At 52.1% G+C, this 16,344-nt stretch overlaps 2 protein-coding genes across 2 annotated transcripts; both read left to right on the top strand.

The window, feature by feature from the left end:
* The first annotated feature begins 6,049 nt into the window (after nucleotides 1–6,049).
* Nucleotides 6,050–8,044, top strand: Lypd2 (LY6/PLAUR domain containing 2). Its single transcript, XM_038341160.1, has 3 exons — nucleotides 6,050–6,107; nucleotides 7,306–7,425; nucleotides 7,839–8,044. Exons 1-3 carry the CDS (start codon nucleotides 6,050–6,052, stop codon nucleotides 8,042–8,044), a joined length of 384 nt encoding a protein of 127 aa, XP_038197088.1.
* A 5,744-nt stretch (nucleotides 8,045–13,788) lies between these two features.
* Slurp1 (secreted LY6/PLAUR domain containing 1) lies at nucleotides 13,789–14,913 on the top strand. Its single transcript, XM_038341196.1, has 3 exons — nucleotides 13,789–13,846; nucleotides 14,199–14,318; nucleotides 14,759–14,913. The coding sequence occupies exons 1-3, from the start codon at nucleotides 13,789–13,791 to the stop codon at nucleotides 14,911–14,913; spliced, it is 333 nt and encodes a 110-aa protein (XP_038197124.1).
* The last annotated feature ends 1,431 nt before the right edge of the window (nucleotides 14,914–16,344 follow it).

Raw genomic sequence — 16,344 nt, 5'->3', positions numbered from 1 at the left:
GTGTAGGAAGGATGGCTAGCTGCACATTGGTATCCAGATGTAAAGCCAAGTAGAGATGCGTCCAGACCTCTCTCACCAGTGCAAAAGACACTTCAGTCAAATCAGAGATTTCGAAGTGAAAACAAAGACCTTGTTTGTTTGGGGAACTGAACTCACTGTAGAGCCCAGGCTGGCTCAGCATCCTGCACAGTTGAAAAGAAATTCTTAAATTGCTAGCCCATTCAGAAGAGAAAAGGCCTCAAACATGACTCTGGGCTTGCAAATGATTAATTGAATGATTAAACCTGGGTTCTGGTATGACCCGGAAGGTGTGCCCCTGGACTTACACACAAAAGTAGAAACATGTCCCCGGAAACTGGCCCATAATTGCTCAGAGCAGAGCTGTTCACGCCCAGCAACCACAGGGTGGAAACCCACATACCCATCACTGTGAATGCATGTATACAATGTGACATCCCTCAGGCCACACAATCCTTGTCACCAGCCTATAGGAGTAAGACACTGACCCACACTCCTGCAGAGGGGCCCTTGAAAACACTGCCCAACACTGCATTCTCCAGGACTCTGCGTGAAATGACAGGATTTAAGGCAGACTGGAAACAGATGGAGGCAAATGTACAGGGCAGGAGGAGACTTCCAAAGCATTTCCTTCTGCTGCACTATTAAGCTTCTCTGATCACCAAGACGCTTGTACATTTCTTTGGTCACTCTAAATATCAGAAAGGTTCTCCGAGCACTAGGATGGGAACACATGGCATAGTGACAGAGGCTGTGGCAGAGAGGAAGACGAGTGGGAGAAGCATGCCTAAGCTGCTTGGGCAGCAGTCTGTTGGCCTTGAAAACGTGGGGAGAGGCTTGACCACTCTGGTCAGTGGTGACTCTGCTGTGATGTCCAACGTACCTTTGTCCGAATTGCTGCAGTTACAGAAGTCGAGGTGTCTTGTGCTAGGCCTGCAAAGAACAGGGTGCGTGCTGAGCAAGGAACCTTTGGCAGGGCTCAGACAGGAGAGGACCCTTCGCGTCACAACTTCCTTCCTGTGCCTAGGTTTATGGGGTTTGACAAAAAAAGTTCTCATCCTGGGATTTTTTCCAGCCATCAATCCTGCAGTGGGCTTCAATTGACCATTCTCCAGTACAACTCAGATACCAACTATGTATAGCTGACATCAGATCCTACAGGTCAAAGCTCTGCCCCCAAGGCTAGGCCCATCTCACATCCTTCACTCTGTGTCTCTCCATACAGTATTTTTGGCATCTTTGCTCATGTCCTTGATTTTAAGAGTGTGTAAAAGTGTTGCCTGAATTCTCGTGTTTCACTAAGGAATGTCAGAGCCTCCCTGCGTCTCCAGGCACAAGTACTTTCTCATTATCTTCCTCAGAGGCCCAGATTCTCCTGTGTTAAGCAACCCAGAGGCTGTCCCTTTGGTTTTTCGGAGGTTTCATCATGTGGGCATCATTCATTACATCATTGGCCACTGGTGATCGGTTTACCTTTCAGTTCCTCTCCTGCCTCCAGAGGAGACTTGGGTGGGGATAAAAGTCCCCACCCTCTAATTGTTCAGGTGTCTCTTAGGTGGCCAGCCCCATCCTGGAACTAACAAGGGGCATCCCTCCACTTGTCATTCATCAACTTTTAAAAGACACTCTAATTGCTATAGGGTTTTCAAGAGTTTTAAGGAGCTGCATGTCAAGAAACTTGGCTGAAGACCAAGGGCACTTTCACAATGCTGCGGGAATGGAGGGATGGTTCAATAGCTAAGAGCATGGGCTTCCTTTCTGAGATAATGGAACATGTCATCACAACTAGTGGTGTTTGCAGATGTCTGTGGCTATGCCAAAGCTATCGAGCTCAGTAGTGGGTTGTCACTATGTATCCCAACCCACGGCAATCATTTATCAGCCACCCAAATGCAGAGATTACAGATGGGCATCAGCACACTCAGCAACAGATATAATTTGAAATGTGCGAGTTGCAGGAATATGAGGTACAGTTAATAAAGCCACTAAAAATTAAAAAGAAAAAGATAGTCAGGCAGTGATGGCACACATCTTTAATTCCTAACTCAGGAGGCAGAGGCAGGTGGATCTCTGTGAGTTCGAGGCCAGCTTGGTCTACAGAGTTTCAGGACAGCCAGGACTCCCCCCCCCCCGCAAAAAAAACCCTGTCTCGAAAAAAAAAAACAAACAAGCAAAAATAAAACAAAAAAAGAAAAGAAGATAAACAAGATGCAAAGTCTAAATTGAGAGTCATAAATTATTATTTAAGAATCTGTAAAATAATACACATGGAAGCTTCCTAGCACTTGAGAGACTGGGACTAAAGGTTCAGACCAGCTGGGTTATGTGAGGAGACTTGGGAGAGGAGGCTGTTAGCAAAATTGAAAGGCAGAAGACCAAGAAGGAAATATTTGCCTCACATGCCAAGAAGCGCACCACCCTCCACGTGTGCCATAGGGCAGTGCCACAGGAAGTGATCAGAGGACACACAGAGAGGCCACGCAAAGAGGAATGCTGAGGTGGGGTGACAGGAGAGAGCTGTTACCCTTATTATCAAGGCTGTGACCATGAGAGAGAAGCAGTGGGTGAGGCCTGCGGGGGAAGGGGCCTCCGGTGCTGCTCCTTGGAAGGACATTGGTAGACTCTAAGCCTGGAGTTTGCTGGATGCTGCTTCTGTAGATGCCTGTGTCTCTTGTCTAATCCAGCTAACTTCAGTGCATCTGTGCCCACTGCCATGCGCAGTGACGGATTTTCAAAATCAGAGACTTCGAGGCAGACTTTCAGGAGAGGGGCTGGCTAGCCGGCTGAAGTGCAGTTTGGGATTCTGAGGCCAGATGTCAGAATGTGGGGTGATCTTTAATGGTTTCTTCTGAGGCCCTTCTAGACCCTTTGGGAAGGGCTACCGCCAAGTTTACCTTCCTGGACGCCTCCTGGAAAGGTTGTGCTGCAGCCGTGAGGACTAAGGTGGTTTATGTTTCCAGGGACAGTGAGCCTGTGGAGAGGTGGTTCTACCTCCCCTGAGACCAAACTCTGTCCTTCTAGAGACATTCCTCTGACGTCTGGCTGGTGGGTGGAAAGTATAGGTACAGAGATGTCTACTGCCCTCTTTCAGGATGAAACCATGACTATCTCATGATCCACAGAGCAGAGGTGCTTACGGGGTTTGTGGATGTCCCCTGGGAGATGTGTGAGAGGATAAAGGAAGAGCTACGACATTGAGTAAGGACAGGGAAGGCAGAGGCGGGGCTTTATGAACTCGAGAGAGCATCTGTCTAGACAGACCTCCCTCCATAGCTTGTCCTGGGCTGGGGTGGTAACCAGTGCTCCCTTTCTCAGACCTCCGGAGCCAGGTATCTGCTGCTGCTCTCCATTGAGAGACAGAGGCACAGATGGGTGCCCTCAGAGTCCCTGCTCAAGTTCCTTCCCATCCACCACACCAGTGCATTTCCTTAATGCTGCAGCCAGAGGGAGGTGGTCCAGACTAGGTCTGGAGAGAGTTGCCACCTCAGAGTCTGTGTATGCCCAGAAAACTAGTTGGCTATGCAGTGTGAGAGGGACAGAAAGTTGAGATCTGACTGACTCATAGCTCGGGCACGACTCCTCAATGTCAGTAGCCCCAGGAGAGCCCCACAATGTCCTAGCATAGTAGCAGTACTGCGGGGGGTCCTGCACAGTTACCCTTAGAGCTCGAAGTCCAGACACACGTTAAGGCCTGGCCCCAGTCATACTCTAACCTGATCCTGGTTATATACTAACCCCTGATCCTAATCACCATGTCTTATCCCTGGTTACACTCGGAGAACTGATCTTGTTCTCGCGTTGAGCCCTGACCATGATCACACACTGAGCCCTGATCCTGATCCTGGCCATACTCTGAGTTTTTACTCCAATCATATTCTGAGCCCTGACCCTGGTCACAGGCTCTGAGCCCTGATCCCTTTATACTCTGAGTCTTGATCAGGTTACACTCTGAGCCTTGATCCTAGTCAGGCATTAAGCTTTTATCCAAAGGTTCCTGGAATTGAGAAGGGAAGGGTGTGGCCCTCTCAGAACAGAGGCCTCCCAGACAGAGACAGCCCAGACCCTGACTAGGCTACATTCTTCCCTGCCCCATGGTGGAAACTTCCCAGGTACAGCCTGGCTCTCCCAGCACAGTGGGTGGAAACTTTAAGGGCAGAGACGCCTAGGGGACAGGTATATTCTAGGGGTTAAGGCAGAGGTGGAGCCCCTGGGCCTGAGGACAGGTAGGAGCTTGAGCTGAGCTGGGTGTGGTGGAGGAACTAGGTTCAGTCTAAGGACACATGGGTGTAGTGTGGACTCTCTAATCCAGTTAACTTCAGCACATCCGTGCCCACTGCTGTGTGGTATGGCCATGCGTGGTGAATGATTTGCAAAGTCAGATAGGCTTGGGATGCTGCCTGTCTTGCTAGGTGACCTGGTCTTAGCCAATTAGCTTCTCGGAGCCTAGTTTCTTTAGCCACAGTAAAATTAATTATTACTCTGTCCCTCCAGAACTGTCATGAGGAAAATACAGTTGGGAGGCCGAGTTTCTGACTCATGCTAGGCAGGGAAAGCACCGTGGTTGGCCCGGTGCCTTGGTAAATGGGGATCTCCCAGGCAGAGTGAAGCCAGACCCCAGGGGCACTTCTTAGCAGAAATCCCTGGGACCAAAAATGGGCCATGATGGAGACTCACAGAGATCGCGTCAACTGGAAGGGCGGGACAGAAGCAAGAATAGACACCCATTGCTGTGGGGCAGCGTGAGCAGAACCAGGACAGAAGTGAGGTTTGGATGCCCCACAAAAAGCCTCCCAGGAGGCCCAGCAACAGCGTGGTCTCAACCACTAGCAAAGAATCTGGCAGCTTTGTCCCCACCCCTACACTTTCAACCGTGATGAGGCCCTCTAGGGTGATGTCTGTGGAGAATCAGGGAGCTGGTAGCTGCCAGGTCATGGGGATCCCTGTCACACAGACACACAGACACACAGACACACAGACACACAGACACACAGATGAGGGGGGGGGACTTCCTTTCCTCTAACCCAGTGGTTCTTGGCCTTCCTAATGCTGTGACCCTTTAATACAGTTCCTCATGTTGTGGTGACCCCCCAACCATAAAATTATTTTCATTGCTACTTCATACTGTAAGTTTGCGATTATCACGACTCATAATGTAAGCATTTTTGGAGATAGAGGTTTGCCAAAGTGGTGGTTAGCCCCAGGTTGAGAACCACTGCCCCAACCCCTTGACCCTCAGTGGAGGGAGCTAGAGGGAGGTATACAGGCCCATGGAAGTCCTGCCTGAGATCAGCCCATGGGCCATGTGAGATCAAGGTGCACAGAGTGGATGGCCTTCCAGACAACATGGAATAGTGGCCCCTAAAGCAACCCCGGGCCCTCCCCATCTCACCCTTCTGTCATAAACCTTCCTGTTGATCAAGCAAGTTCTGTCTTTGTTCCTTAGGCCTTTGAGCAAACTCTAGATTTGTTGTCAGTGGCAATTCAGCCCCCCCCCCCCCCACTTCAGAGGAACTGGGAAGGCTAAGTTCACCTCGGAAAGAAGAGTGTCCAGGCCATTGCTCTGCTCTGCAGACAGTAGCTGGCCACAAGGTAAAGGGTCTTTAAGATAGCAGGAAGTGGGCAGGAGAGTCCAAACTCCACTGCCCCATTCTGTGCAGCCTGGAGACCCCTAACCTGTCCCAGAAGGAGGAATCTGGACAATTCCCTTGGCTAGGAGTTTTCAGGGGTGGTGGGGAAGGGCGCCCTGTGGGAGAGGAAAGCAGCCCCGGGGCCAGGGAGGGATAGAATGACTGCTTTGGGTGGTGGAACTGAAAGAACGGTCTTGGGGCAGCGGGGGGGGGGGGTAGGGTGGGTATGATGAGGAAGGCGTATAAGGAGTGCCCTGCAGAATGGGGTGTTGGTGAGGAGGCAGGGCAGGCCCTGCAGAAATCTGATCCCCTTCTAATCTGGTTTGCCAACCGGTCAGACCACCACTGTAGGCATTCAAGCAACCCCACCTGGCAGGCCGGAGTGAGCACTGGGCACTGGGACTATGCAGGGGACCTGGATGGTGCTGTTGGTACTGGTATTGGCCACCTGCGGGGAGCTTGGTGAGCATGGGGTAGCATGGGGGTGGCAGGTTTTGTGCTTCCTGGGACTGTCCTCAGAGAGGGTACCTAATTGGGGGGGGGATGGTTAGAGGGGAAGAAGGCAGAGCTGGACTGATCAGGTGGGCAGAAGCCAATAGCAAAGTCCTAGGTGCCAGCTGGGAGCTACAGGATATTAGCATGTTTTCTAGGGAAAGCCTTTGAGACGGAGGAGAGGGGAAATCCTGGACATTGGGGCAGACTGTCTGGCACTCTGGGTATGTAGAGGGGGCAAGTGGATCCAGAAATATCCAGAGATAGGGTGACCATGAGTGGAGGAGAGGGGAGACCTGGGACACTGGGACAGATTGCCTGGGACTCTGGGCACAACAGAGATGTAGAGGGGGAAAGCGGACCCAGAAATATTCAGAGATGGGGTGACCACTGGACTCAGGGTTTAAGAGAACACAAGATGTTTATATAATGCTGGCACTCAACTAGTTAGGTGCTCCGTGGTGTGGACTTAAGCTAGGTTGTCCCATACATCTCCAGAGATTGAATTGGCCAGAGGCAGAAGCCCTACCAGGTCACTGGGGGAGAGGGGAGATAACATCCCTGTGAATCTGGATTGCTTGGACCAGTTGGAGACAGTCAAGCATACTGGGGCTCCCGGGATTGGGGCTGAGATGCTGGCAAACAATGTGCGGTACCTTTCAGCCAGGCTCTAGACCTGCACCCCCCTAGTCAGGGGGAGCACCTTTGCCAAGCTGGCACCTGTGAGCTCCTAGGTGCAGCTTCCACACAGTGCTCCAAGGATCTGCTTGCCTGAGCCCAGGAGGGCAGTTAGTGATGAGAAAGTAGAATGGCAGCTGCCTTAACAATGTCTGCTTAAAACTGGCCTGTCGCTGTGGTGTGTGTGTGTGTGTGTGTGTGTGTGTGTGTGTGTGTGTGTGTGTGTGTGTGATCATTCCAAAGTAGCTGTCCTCATTCTGGCTCCAAACTGAGCCCACTGTTCCGAGGCACATTCTGTAAGTTCTGTAAGACCCTAGTTCAATGCTCATGGTATCATCCCTGAGCTTGGTTAGTAGGCAGTTGGCCCCTTGGCTGGTGTCCTGGTCTCCTTATACTAAGCCTCCGTGGCAGAGCTGGGCATTACCTGCAGGCGGTTTCTCGAGTTTTGGAATAGCGAGGCCTGTTCACTGTCCTGTCGCCTCTCTCCCAGCTATGGCCTTGAAGTGCTATACCTGCCAGGATCCTGTGAGTGTGTCCAACTGTGTCACCATCACCACCTGCCACATCAATGAAACCATGTGCAAGACCACACTCTACTCCCGGGAGATTGGTCAGTAGGTTCCGGGTGAGACAGAACTGGGGTCCAACATCACAGCCCCTCCAGACCAGGGATCTTGGCCAGCTGGGATCCCACCATTCCACCATTTCCACTAGAAGACTTTCTGTCCCAGCCATTAGGCCTCCCTCTTTTCCCTTCCCCCCTTGTGATGGGTTGAAAGCCCGTGGGAAGGGCTGGCTGTCTTGCAGCTTGGGTTTTACATTCTGTATTACATAGAAATCACCCTACAGACCAATGCAAGCTGCCACAGGTGTCCTTTGCATGTCCCAGGCACTCAATGGTCTTGGTGAAAGAGAAATCTAGGCCAGTGGGGTGGGTGAGCCTAGAGCAGGTGACCCCTGGGCTTGGGGCACGGAGGCAGTACAGGACTGACCCTTCTGGTTGACGCTTTCTGCATCCTACAGTGTACCCTTTCTTGGGGGACTCCACGGTGACCAAGTCCTGTGCCAGCAAGTGTGAACCCTCAGACGTGGATGGCATTGGCCTAACCCGGCCAGTGTCCTGCTGCAATTCCGACCTATGCAATGTGGATGGAGCACCCACCCTGTACAGTCCTGCTGGCCTGGTCCTCGCCCTGGCACTTACCTTTCTCTTGGAACTCCTGCTGTAAAACCATGGCCATCTGGCTCTGCCCCCTTATCCCTGGCAGACCCATTCCCTGCTGCCTTGAAGAAGTACAATGGCCAATCTCATCAGCCTCTTGAGTCTCCTTTCTGGGTACCGACCTGCCTTCCTACGTCTGACTCCATCTCCATCCCTGTTAATCTCTCCTGTCTCCTGTCTCCTAAAGTTTAAAATCGTAAGTCACTAGGCCTGGAGCACCCGTGCTATCTTCTAGGTTTTAGGACCTGTGGGGAGCTTGACAAGTGGGCAGAGCCTGGGCTAGAGAAGCTCACCGGCAAGACTCCTCCTCTCCCGCTGGAGCCCCCCTCTCTCCTCCCTGACCTGCAGATGGTTCTGTTGCCCTCACAGGCATCTCCTCCCTTACCTTCCCTGCTCTAGGCCTCTGTAGGAGTCAGCCCCACTCAGCTGGCAGCATCTTTAGTTAATCATTGCCCCAATCTTTGACCCCAGACCCAGGGATCTTCTTCTTAGTCATAACCTCCCAGGGTAGCTCTGGTCGCAGCCTAGGGTCCCCTGACCAAGTGCCATTGAAGACACACGGTACCTGGAGAAGAGGCTCTCTTCTCTTGTGACTTGGGGGGTCCACACCCTTGTCTCATGGGGAGCTCTTCAGTCCTGGGCCAGTTCCCAAGGTCAGGGCTCTGACAGTCTAGTGAGACCCACCACAAGTCTTGGGGTACAACCAATCCCAAGCATCATGGCTTTCTGTCTGGAGGCCTCTGAAAGGAAACAGGGGTAGAGACTTCTAGACTGTGGATAATGAAAATCTATGGTTATTGTGCTAGCAACATATCTGGGTGATTCTGACATTGTCAACGGGAGGGGGGAGGACGGAGACGTGGGGAGGGACATGATCCTGTCATCACATGACACTTTCTCGTCTGACTTTTCTTGCTTACCATGAGCCTTCACAAATGTACAGGCACTCCACAGACCACCACAGAGACTGAGGACACGGCCCATCTGTGATGAGAGATCGTGGCTATGACCAGAGAGCAGGGCCCAGTTTATAGCCAGAGAGCAAGGCTCAGTCTATGACCACAGATTAAGTCCCTGTTTATAACCAGGGATCTTAGGCCGGGCAGTGGTGGCGCACGCCTTTAATCCCAGCACTCGGGAGGCAGAGGCAGGCGGATCTCTGAGTTCGAGGCCAGCCTGGTCTACAAGAGCTAGCTCCAGGACAGGCTCTAGAAACTACAGGGAAACCCTGTCTCGAAAAAAAAAAAAAAAAAAAAAAACCAGGGATCTTTCTAAAACTAGGGTCAGTTTTAACTCTGACCAGGACAGCACCCAGTGTATTGTCCTGAAAGCGGTTCAGTTGACCACTTTTGCCCAGGTATAGGTCATGTGGAACCCATAATGTTCTTTGACCTCAACCTCATTAGCTGTGAGCCTCTCTTCCAGAGACTTGTCCCTGTCTTTGGACTAGCTAAATCCAAGTCTGTCAGTCGGTCCCCTCTCTACTTCACTGGTCAGAAGTGAGGGGCTTCAGCAGGTCCCCATCCTGGCCAAGGGCCTGACCAATATGGAAATCCAGGACGTTTAACAGCCAGTAGGAAGCAGATATGGCAGAGTTTGGCCTGGTGACCTCTGACTTTAGCTGGAAGAAGATTCAGCTCTAGGCAGAGAAAAGAAAAATGATTTGGGTGTCCAGTGGCCCACACCAACCCAGGGCTGGTAGTATGGTAAGTTCCAACCCTTTCCTGGAGCCTGACAGCTCCAGCACACACCACAACACCATCCCTCTGGCCTTAAAATCAGAAGGAAACAGACCGCCTCTTTACATCCCCAGCCTTGCTCTTGCCCTGAGCAGGGAGCCACATTTAAGTTCCCCAGCAACATGATCAGAGACAGAGGGTTTTCAGGGAGCAGGGGTGGTCCTGAAATGAGGTGAGCTCTTCATCCCTGGGGTTTCCAGGCCTGTGACAACTGAGTTCTGCAAAAGGCTACAAGAAAATCCATTTGTACCTTGGGGAGAGGCCAGTCCGAGTCTAGGCTGGGATATAGATGGCACTATCCTAGATCTCCTTGGAAGAAATAATACACCTTGGACTTCAACTGTCCACAAACCCCACCACTCATCCATCCACCCTTTCGTCCCTCTATCACCCCATCCATCCATCTTCCTATCCATTTGTTCTATTATTCATTGATTTCCATACATCTTATGGTTTCTCATTCAAACCATCATCCATCTGTGTATCCATCTTCTATTTCATACATTCACCCATCATCTTGTATACCCACCTATCCATACACTTAACCACAACAAATCCTCCACGCATCTCTCCTATCATCTATCCATCTTCTCATCCGTACAACCATCCATTCTCCATCCTTTCACCTAACCGTCATTTCATCTCTAAATCCATTTTTTTGAAACAAAGTTTCATGCAGACCAGAATGGTTTCAAACCCATTTTGTAGCTCAAGATGACCTTGAACTCTTGCTTCTCCTGCCTCCATTTTCTAAGTACCACGGTGCCTGGTGGCTACCCATCCTTTAATCTATTCATCTCTTTAATCCATCCCATCCATCTGACCTACCATCTGTCCACCATCCCCCATCCATCTTGTCTTTTTAATTATCCATTCATTTACCCATCCACCCACCACTCCATCTATCTACCTACCATTTTCTTCATCTTCCACTCATCCATCTATCTTCTCATACCATCCATCTATTCTATGTCTATCCATCCATCCTCTTTCCATCCCTCCTTTCCTCCTCCAGCAAATGCTCTCAACAGGTCTGGGTTGGGAGTGGGAAGGGACTTAGAGCAATGGAAAAATGTTCCTCCACATGCAACGCCCATACTCCAGCAAGAGGCAGGAAGGGCAAGCATCACGTACCAAGGGGTGGGGCACTCTGTCCTGAAGGCAGCAGAAATCCAGAAGTTTCTAAAGAAGAGTAGCAAGTGGTGTGATTTGCATTTTAGCCAGCACCTTTCCATGGAAGGCAGAGGGTATGGTCAAGGAGGAGGAGCCAGACTCCCAGAAACAGACAGGGTGATCTGGCAGACAGCTAGGACTGGACAGTGGCCAGCTGAATTGGAGGGAACACAGGCCATGGTTCCAGTTTGCATAAAAGCTGGAGATTGTCTCAGTGCCTGGAAAGACATGGAGAGGGACCTAGGGGACCCTGTCAGGGTAGGTGAAAGAGAGATAATTTGGGGGAATCTTGTCAGAGCCTCTGTTGGTTTCTGCAGGCAGTCTTGCTTGGCCTAGGTAGGTTTTACACACATTCCCTCATTTCAGCATCCCAGCAACCCCAGGGGCTAGAACCGTCATCATTCCAATTTAAAGATTAGAATGGCTCAGAGAAATGACTGGCCCAGGGCCACATCATAGCATCTGTAGCATTCAGGTCCATGGAGAAACTCTGTCCCAGGCTGGGAAGGGTGAGCCAACCTTCTAAGTCACACATTATCCTGTGCTGGGCTCAAACCTGGTCTCCAGGTTCTACACCCGGGACCAGTGGTGAGGGTGTGGACTCACACAAAGAAGCTACAAAACAAGGACATAAATTCTGCCCTGCCCAGCAGTGTCGACCCAGACACAATGCTGCCTTCCCAACCCTACCAATGTGTGGGGGGTGGGGGGAGAGGAGCAGCATGGTCCCACACAAAAATGTTATGTGCTCTCTCCTGCTTGCTGCTCCACCCAGCACCTTCCCTGCCATCACTGACCTGTGAGATCAGCCCTCCTTTCCAAAGCCAGGACATGCAAGCCCTTCAGGCAGCCTTGGGTCAGCGTCATGGCAGTATCTCCTGTTTTCAGTACACAAGCCTGCACTGCTCATCAGCACTGTCTCCCCAGCCCTGGGCTCCGCGTTCACCTGCACTGTGGTACAATGGGCCTTACAGAGCCATAAAGACCCACTTTTGCTGACCACGGTACAGCAGATGCTCATCTGCCCAATTTACAGATGAAAGAGGGGGAAACCAGAGTGGATACCTGGTGAGCAGGCCTGGGTCACCCAGCAGGCCAGCTCTAGGCTCAGTCTCCCAGGCTTCAGAACCAGACATTCCCTGGCTCTTCTCCAAGCCTCTAGGTGTGGTCTGTGGACAGAGCCCCAGGGATGAGCAGCCCCACTATTTAACTTGTAGGAACTACACCCCCTCCCTCCTCAAGTAACACCTTCTCTTTACTTTCATGCAAACCTTGTACGATGGCTTCACCCTATAGTGCCAGGTCACTTCTTCCCTAGCAACCCAGGAAAACCAAGGGAAACCAAGGTCTGGAAAGACAAGGGGGTCACCCCAAGGTTACACATAGAAAGACCTGAAAGGCCATAAGAAAATCTCATACCTCCTAGGTGCCTGGCCCAGCGCTCCTTCTCGATTTCCCATTCTGTCACAAGGTCAGGTTTTAACTCTGCTGTGACAGTCTGTAACAGTTGTCCCACTCACCAGCCCCTGACAGAGACACACATGTAGGCTGTCAGCCTACCTATGTAGTCACCCATATACAATCACCTATTATAGGATAAGTATTATACATTCATGCACCCATCCATCCATCCATCCATCCACCCACCCACCCACCCACCCACCCATCCATCCATCTGTCCACCCGTCCATCTGTCCGTCCACCCACCCACCCACCCATCAACCCATCCACCCACCCACCCATCAACCCATCCATCCACCTGTCTGTCTGTCCACCCACCCACCCATCCATCCACCCACCCATCCATCCACCCACCCATCCATCCATCCATCCATCCATCCATCCATCCACCCGTCCATCTGTCTGTCCACCCACCCACCCATCCATCCATCCATGCAGCTAGTCATCCATTCATCGTGCATTCATCCATCTACTTGTCCATCCATCACCCATCCTCCACCCATCCACCCACCTATCCATCAATCTACCTGTCTTTTCACCCTTTTTTACTTCCTCCATCTGTCTACCCCCTATCCACCCACATGGGCATATATTAGAACCTTGGAGAAGACAGAAAAGGCAAAGAGACCTCAAGTGGGGAGGGCTGTGGAGGATGAAGGCCTAGATGGCATGAGTCAGCGTGCCCATGATGTGACAGGCGCAGCACAGGAAAAGATATAGAAAGTCGGGAGAGGATGTCAGTTCGGGAGGGAGCAGGGAGAGGAGGAGTCCTGTTGCCAGGACTGAAGGCAAGAAGCTCAAGCTTGGTCAAAGTCATTCATTAATGGCCAGGGGTCTGGCTGTTGTGGTTAGTCTAATGCCTCATATCCACTTAGACCTCACCAGCCACTCCCTGCTTTCCATACTGGCTCAGCCTCTACTTTGTGGGTACATAGCAAATCAGTCTTGAGCACCAACCAGGTAGATGGGGATACAGCTCCTGTGAGGCTTTCCTCAGGACTGGGTCTATCTGGCCTATTGGGTTCACTCAAACATAGTTGAGGCAAGAGGCTCATCAGAGGGCCAACTGAGCCAAGCTCTAAACGGCTTCCTCATTTGGAGTTGTCCCAGGACAGCAGGGCAGGGTGTGAGTACTGGAGGTGTGCCAGCAGAAGTAGGGCCAGGGCTCCCAGACAGGGGCTCCCAAGAAGTCCATAGAGGCGTCCCACCCCAGGGTGGTAAGTGATGATAGCTCCCATCCACCACCCACATCCCTAGCCCTGTGCCGCCCTACTGAGTCACGCCGGCCCTGACAACACCCAGGAGCCGAAGCCGGAGGCTGAGTATAAATCCTGAAACACGAGGCCAGCCAGAGTTCCCAGCTCCTGAGCACTGAAGAATGGCCTTTCACTGGGCCACAAGGCTGCTGCTCTTGGTAGCCTGGAGCGTGGGCTCTGGTGAGTGGCTAGGAGTGAGGCTAGCATGGAGAGTCTGCTGTGGGCCTCAGTTTACCCCCATCTCCTAATGAGAGAGGTGCTGGGAGGCTTTATGGCCAAGGCATCCTCTGGACCCTTCATGAGCATCCTGGGTCTTAGATCTCAACTTTGCCCTGGGACAGGAGTCATGGCCATGGCCTGTTCTCCAGGGAGGGAGACAGACTTAGATGGCAGATGCGGTGTTTGAGTCTGTCTGTCAGTCATCTGGGCCTTGAAGGATCTCAGGAGGTCACTTTCATCCACATCTACCTGGCTCCGATATGGGCTCCTGGAGCTGGGTGGTGAGACTGTGCCCGCCCTCAACCCTTGACAGGTGAAGCCTTCAAGTGCTACACCTGTGAGCAGCCCACGGCCATTAACTCCTGCAAGAATATTGCTCAGTGCAAGCTGGAAGACACAGCCTGTAAGACCATACTGGAGACAGTGGACGGGGGTAAGGCTGGGTTCAGGCAAGGGTCTGGGGGGGGGGGATCCACCTAGGGTCAGGTTTACCTCCCCACTATGCTTATTTCATCCACCATTGTTCTGCTCCACCTAGGAGGCAGAGGGGTAGAATGATGTGTGCGTGCGCGTGCGTGCATGTGTGCACTTAGAGGGACAACCCCTTAAGTACCCGCACTGAGATAGTAACGTGGGGACAAGGGAAGTGGGGATGGCTCTGACAGGGTTTGCTACTGTGTCTTGGGCTAGAGTCCCACTCAGGTGTGTATACACTCCACAGAGGCTGGTGCTAATATGCCACAGCTGGGGGCTGGGCCGATCTGGGATGCGGGTTGCAGGAGGGGTTTGAAAAGGCAGGACGATATGGAAGGGTTCACGGGGTGAGACGGGAGCTGTGGTGGCTTCATACGCTGATATCTGCCCATCCTGCAGAGTTCCCCTTCAACCACAGTCCTATGGTGACCCGCTCCTGCTCCATTTCCTGCCTGGCCACCGACCCTGATGGCATCGGGGTTGCTCACCCTGTCTTCTGTTGCTTCCGTGACCTCTGCAATTCAGGGGAGGCAGGCTTGGTGACAGGCCTCTAGCCACACAGGCAGCCTTGTTCCTCTTATATCTGTTCTCCTGGCAGGGCCTGGTGCCTACTGCAGTCATCTCTGCCTGCATGGCTCTGTGAGCAGAGCTCACGGGGCCTCAGGTCACTCACTCTGTCCCCCAAAATTGTGGAAAATAAAATAAGCCAAGGATAAAGGGGTGTCTGTCCTTGCTGGGCACTGGGAATCCAAAGAGTTAGCCTGCAGGGAAGACAGGCTGTATTTTGAAATGTCCCAGGCCCCTGACTCTCATTCTCATGAAGGACTTTTTTTCCATATCTCAGATGAAGAGACACAGACCTAGGGGGAGAAAGGCCTCCTGGGTCACCCTTTCTGCACACCAGCCCATCTCAGTCCAAGGCAGGTTCCTCAGCTCTCTCTGCACCCTGGATGTCATCCTGTCCCAGAAAGGAAGTTTGAAGTTTGTATTTCATTGCTTCCAGGAATTTGTGATCTTTCCAAATCTGCCAGGAACACGACAGGAGGACACAGAGGGAGATAGGCAGATGCTAAGCAGCCTCTCTACCCTAGTCTTCTTGGGGTGCCCATCTCCACAAATCTGCCACACACACATACACGCACACCCTTATGATGGCCTACCCATTATATGATGTTTTTGAAACAGGTAGGGAATCAAGGGAGAATCAATGTTTACCCATCTCCAGACTCAGTGCCAGGCTGGATCCAGAGCGCCCCCCAGGGGCAGTAGCCAGGACTGCTCCTAAGGGCAAAGGATGGAAAGGACACTGCACACCCAGGGGCTGACTCTCCAGCCAGGAGCTCACACTCCTTAGCACCCAAGAGCCCTTGTCTTGTGTTGCTGCTTCCCCTCACCAGTGTAGCCTCTGGCTGTCCCTTCCACCGTGCTCTGCCATCTGTGAGGCATGTGGCAGCTGACTCAGGCGCTAATGCTGCATCGCTGAGTACTCCCTGGATTCTCCCAGCTCAGTGGCCCATGGTCCTGGAGTCCCATTGGCAACCAGGACTGCCGGGAAGAAGGTACCTGGCAGTCTAGTCTAGTCGCAAGGGCAGAAGAGAACTAACATTCTCTGCTGCCAACCTGCCCCCTGAATCACCAGCTAACACCATTTCTATGGCCAACTCCATACCTGCAGTGCCCCCTTGGGGCAATTCCCCTGCGCTGCAGCTTAATTTCAGAAAGCCTCTTGAGCTCTGGATTTGGAGGCGAGAAGCCAGGGCTATCGGCGAACTGTGGAGACTGGGCAGATGTCACCCCTAGTGGAGTAACTGGGGTACTGCCTCAGCCCTCTTTAGAGATGCAGAGGTGGGAATGGGAGAACCTAGTTAAGCCTAATTCTAGTCCTGAGTCCATGGGGAGGCAGGGAAGCTGTGGCTTAGCACCTGAGGTGCCAGCTCGCTGAGCCACAAGCTCGGTTCAGTTACCTGGTCCCCAATGACAACAGA

Source organism: Arvicola amphibius, chromosome 9 (genome assembly GCF_903992535.2).
Source record: "Arvicola amphibius chromosome 9, mArvAmp1.2, whole genome shotgun sequence".
NCBI lineage: Eukaryota > Metazoa > Chordata > Mammalia > Rodentia > Cricetidae > Arvicola > Arvicola amphibius.
This window is presented reverse-complemented; position numbering and strand designations above follow the sequence as displayed.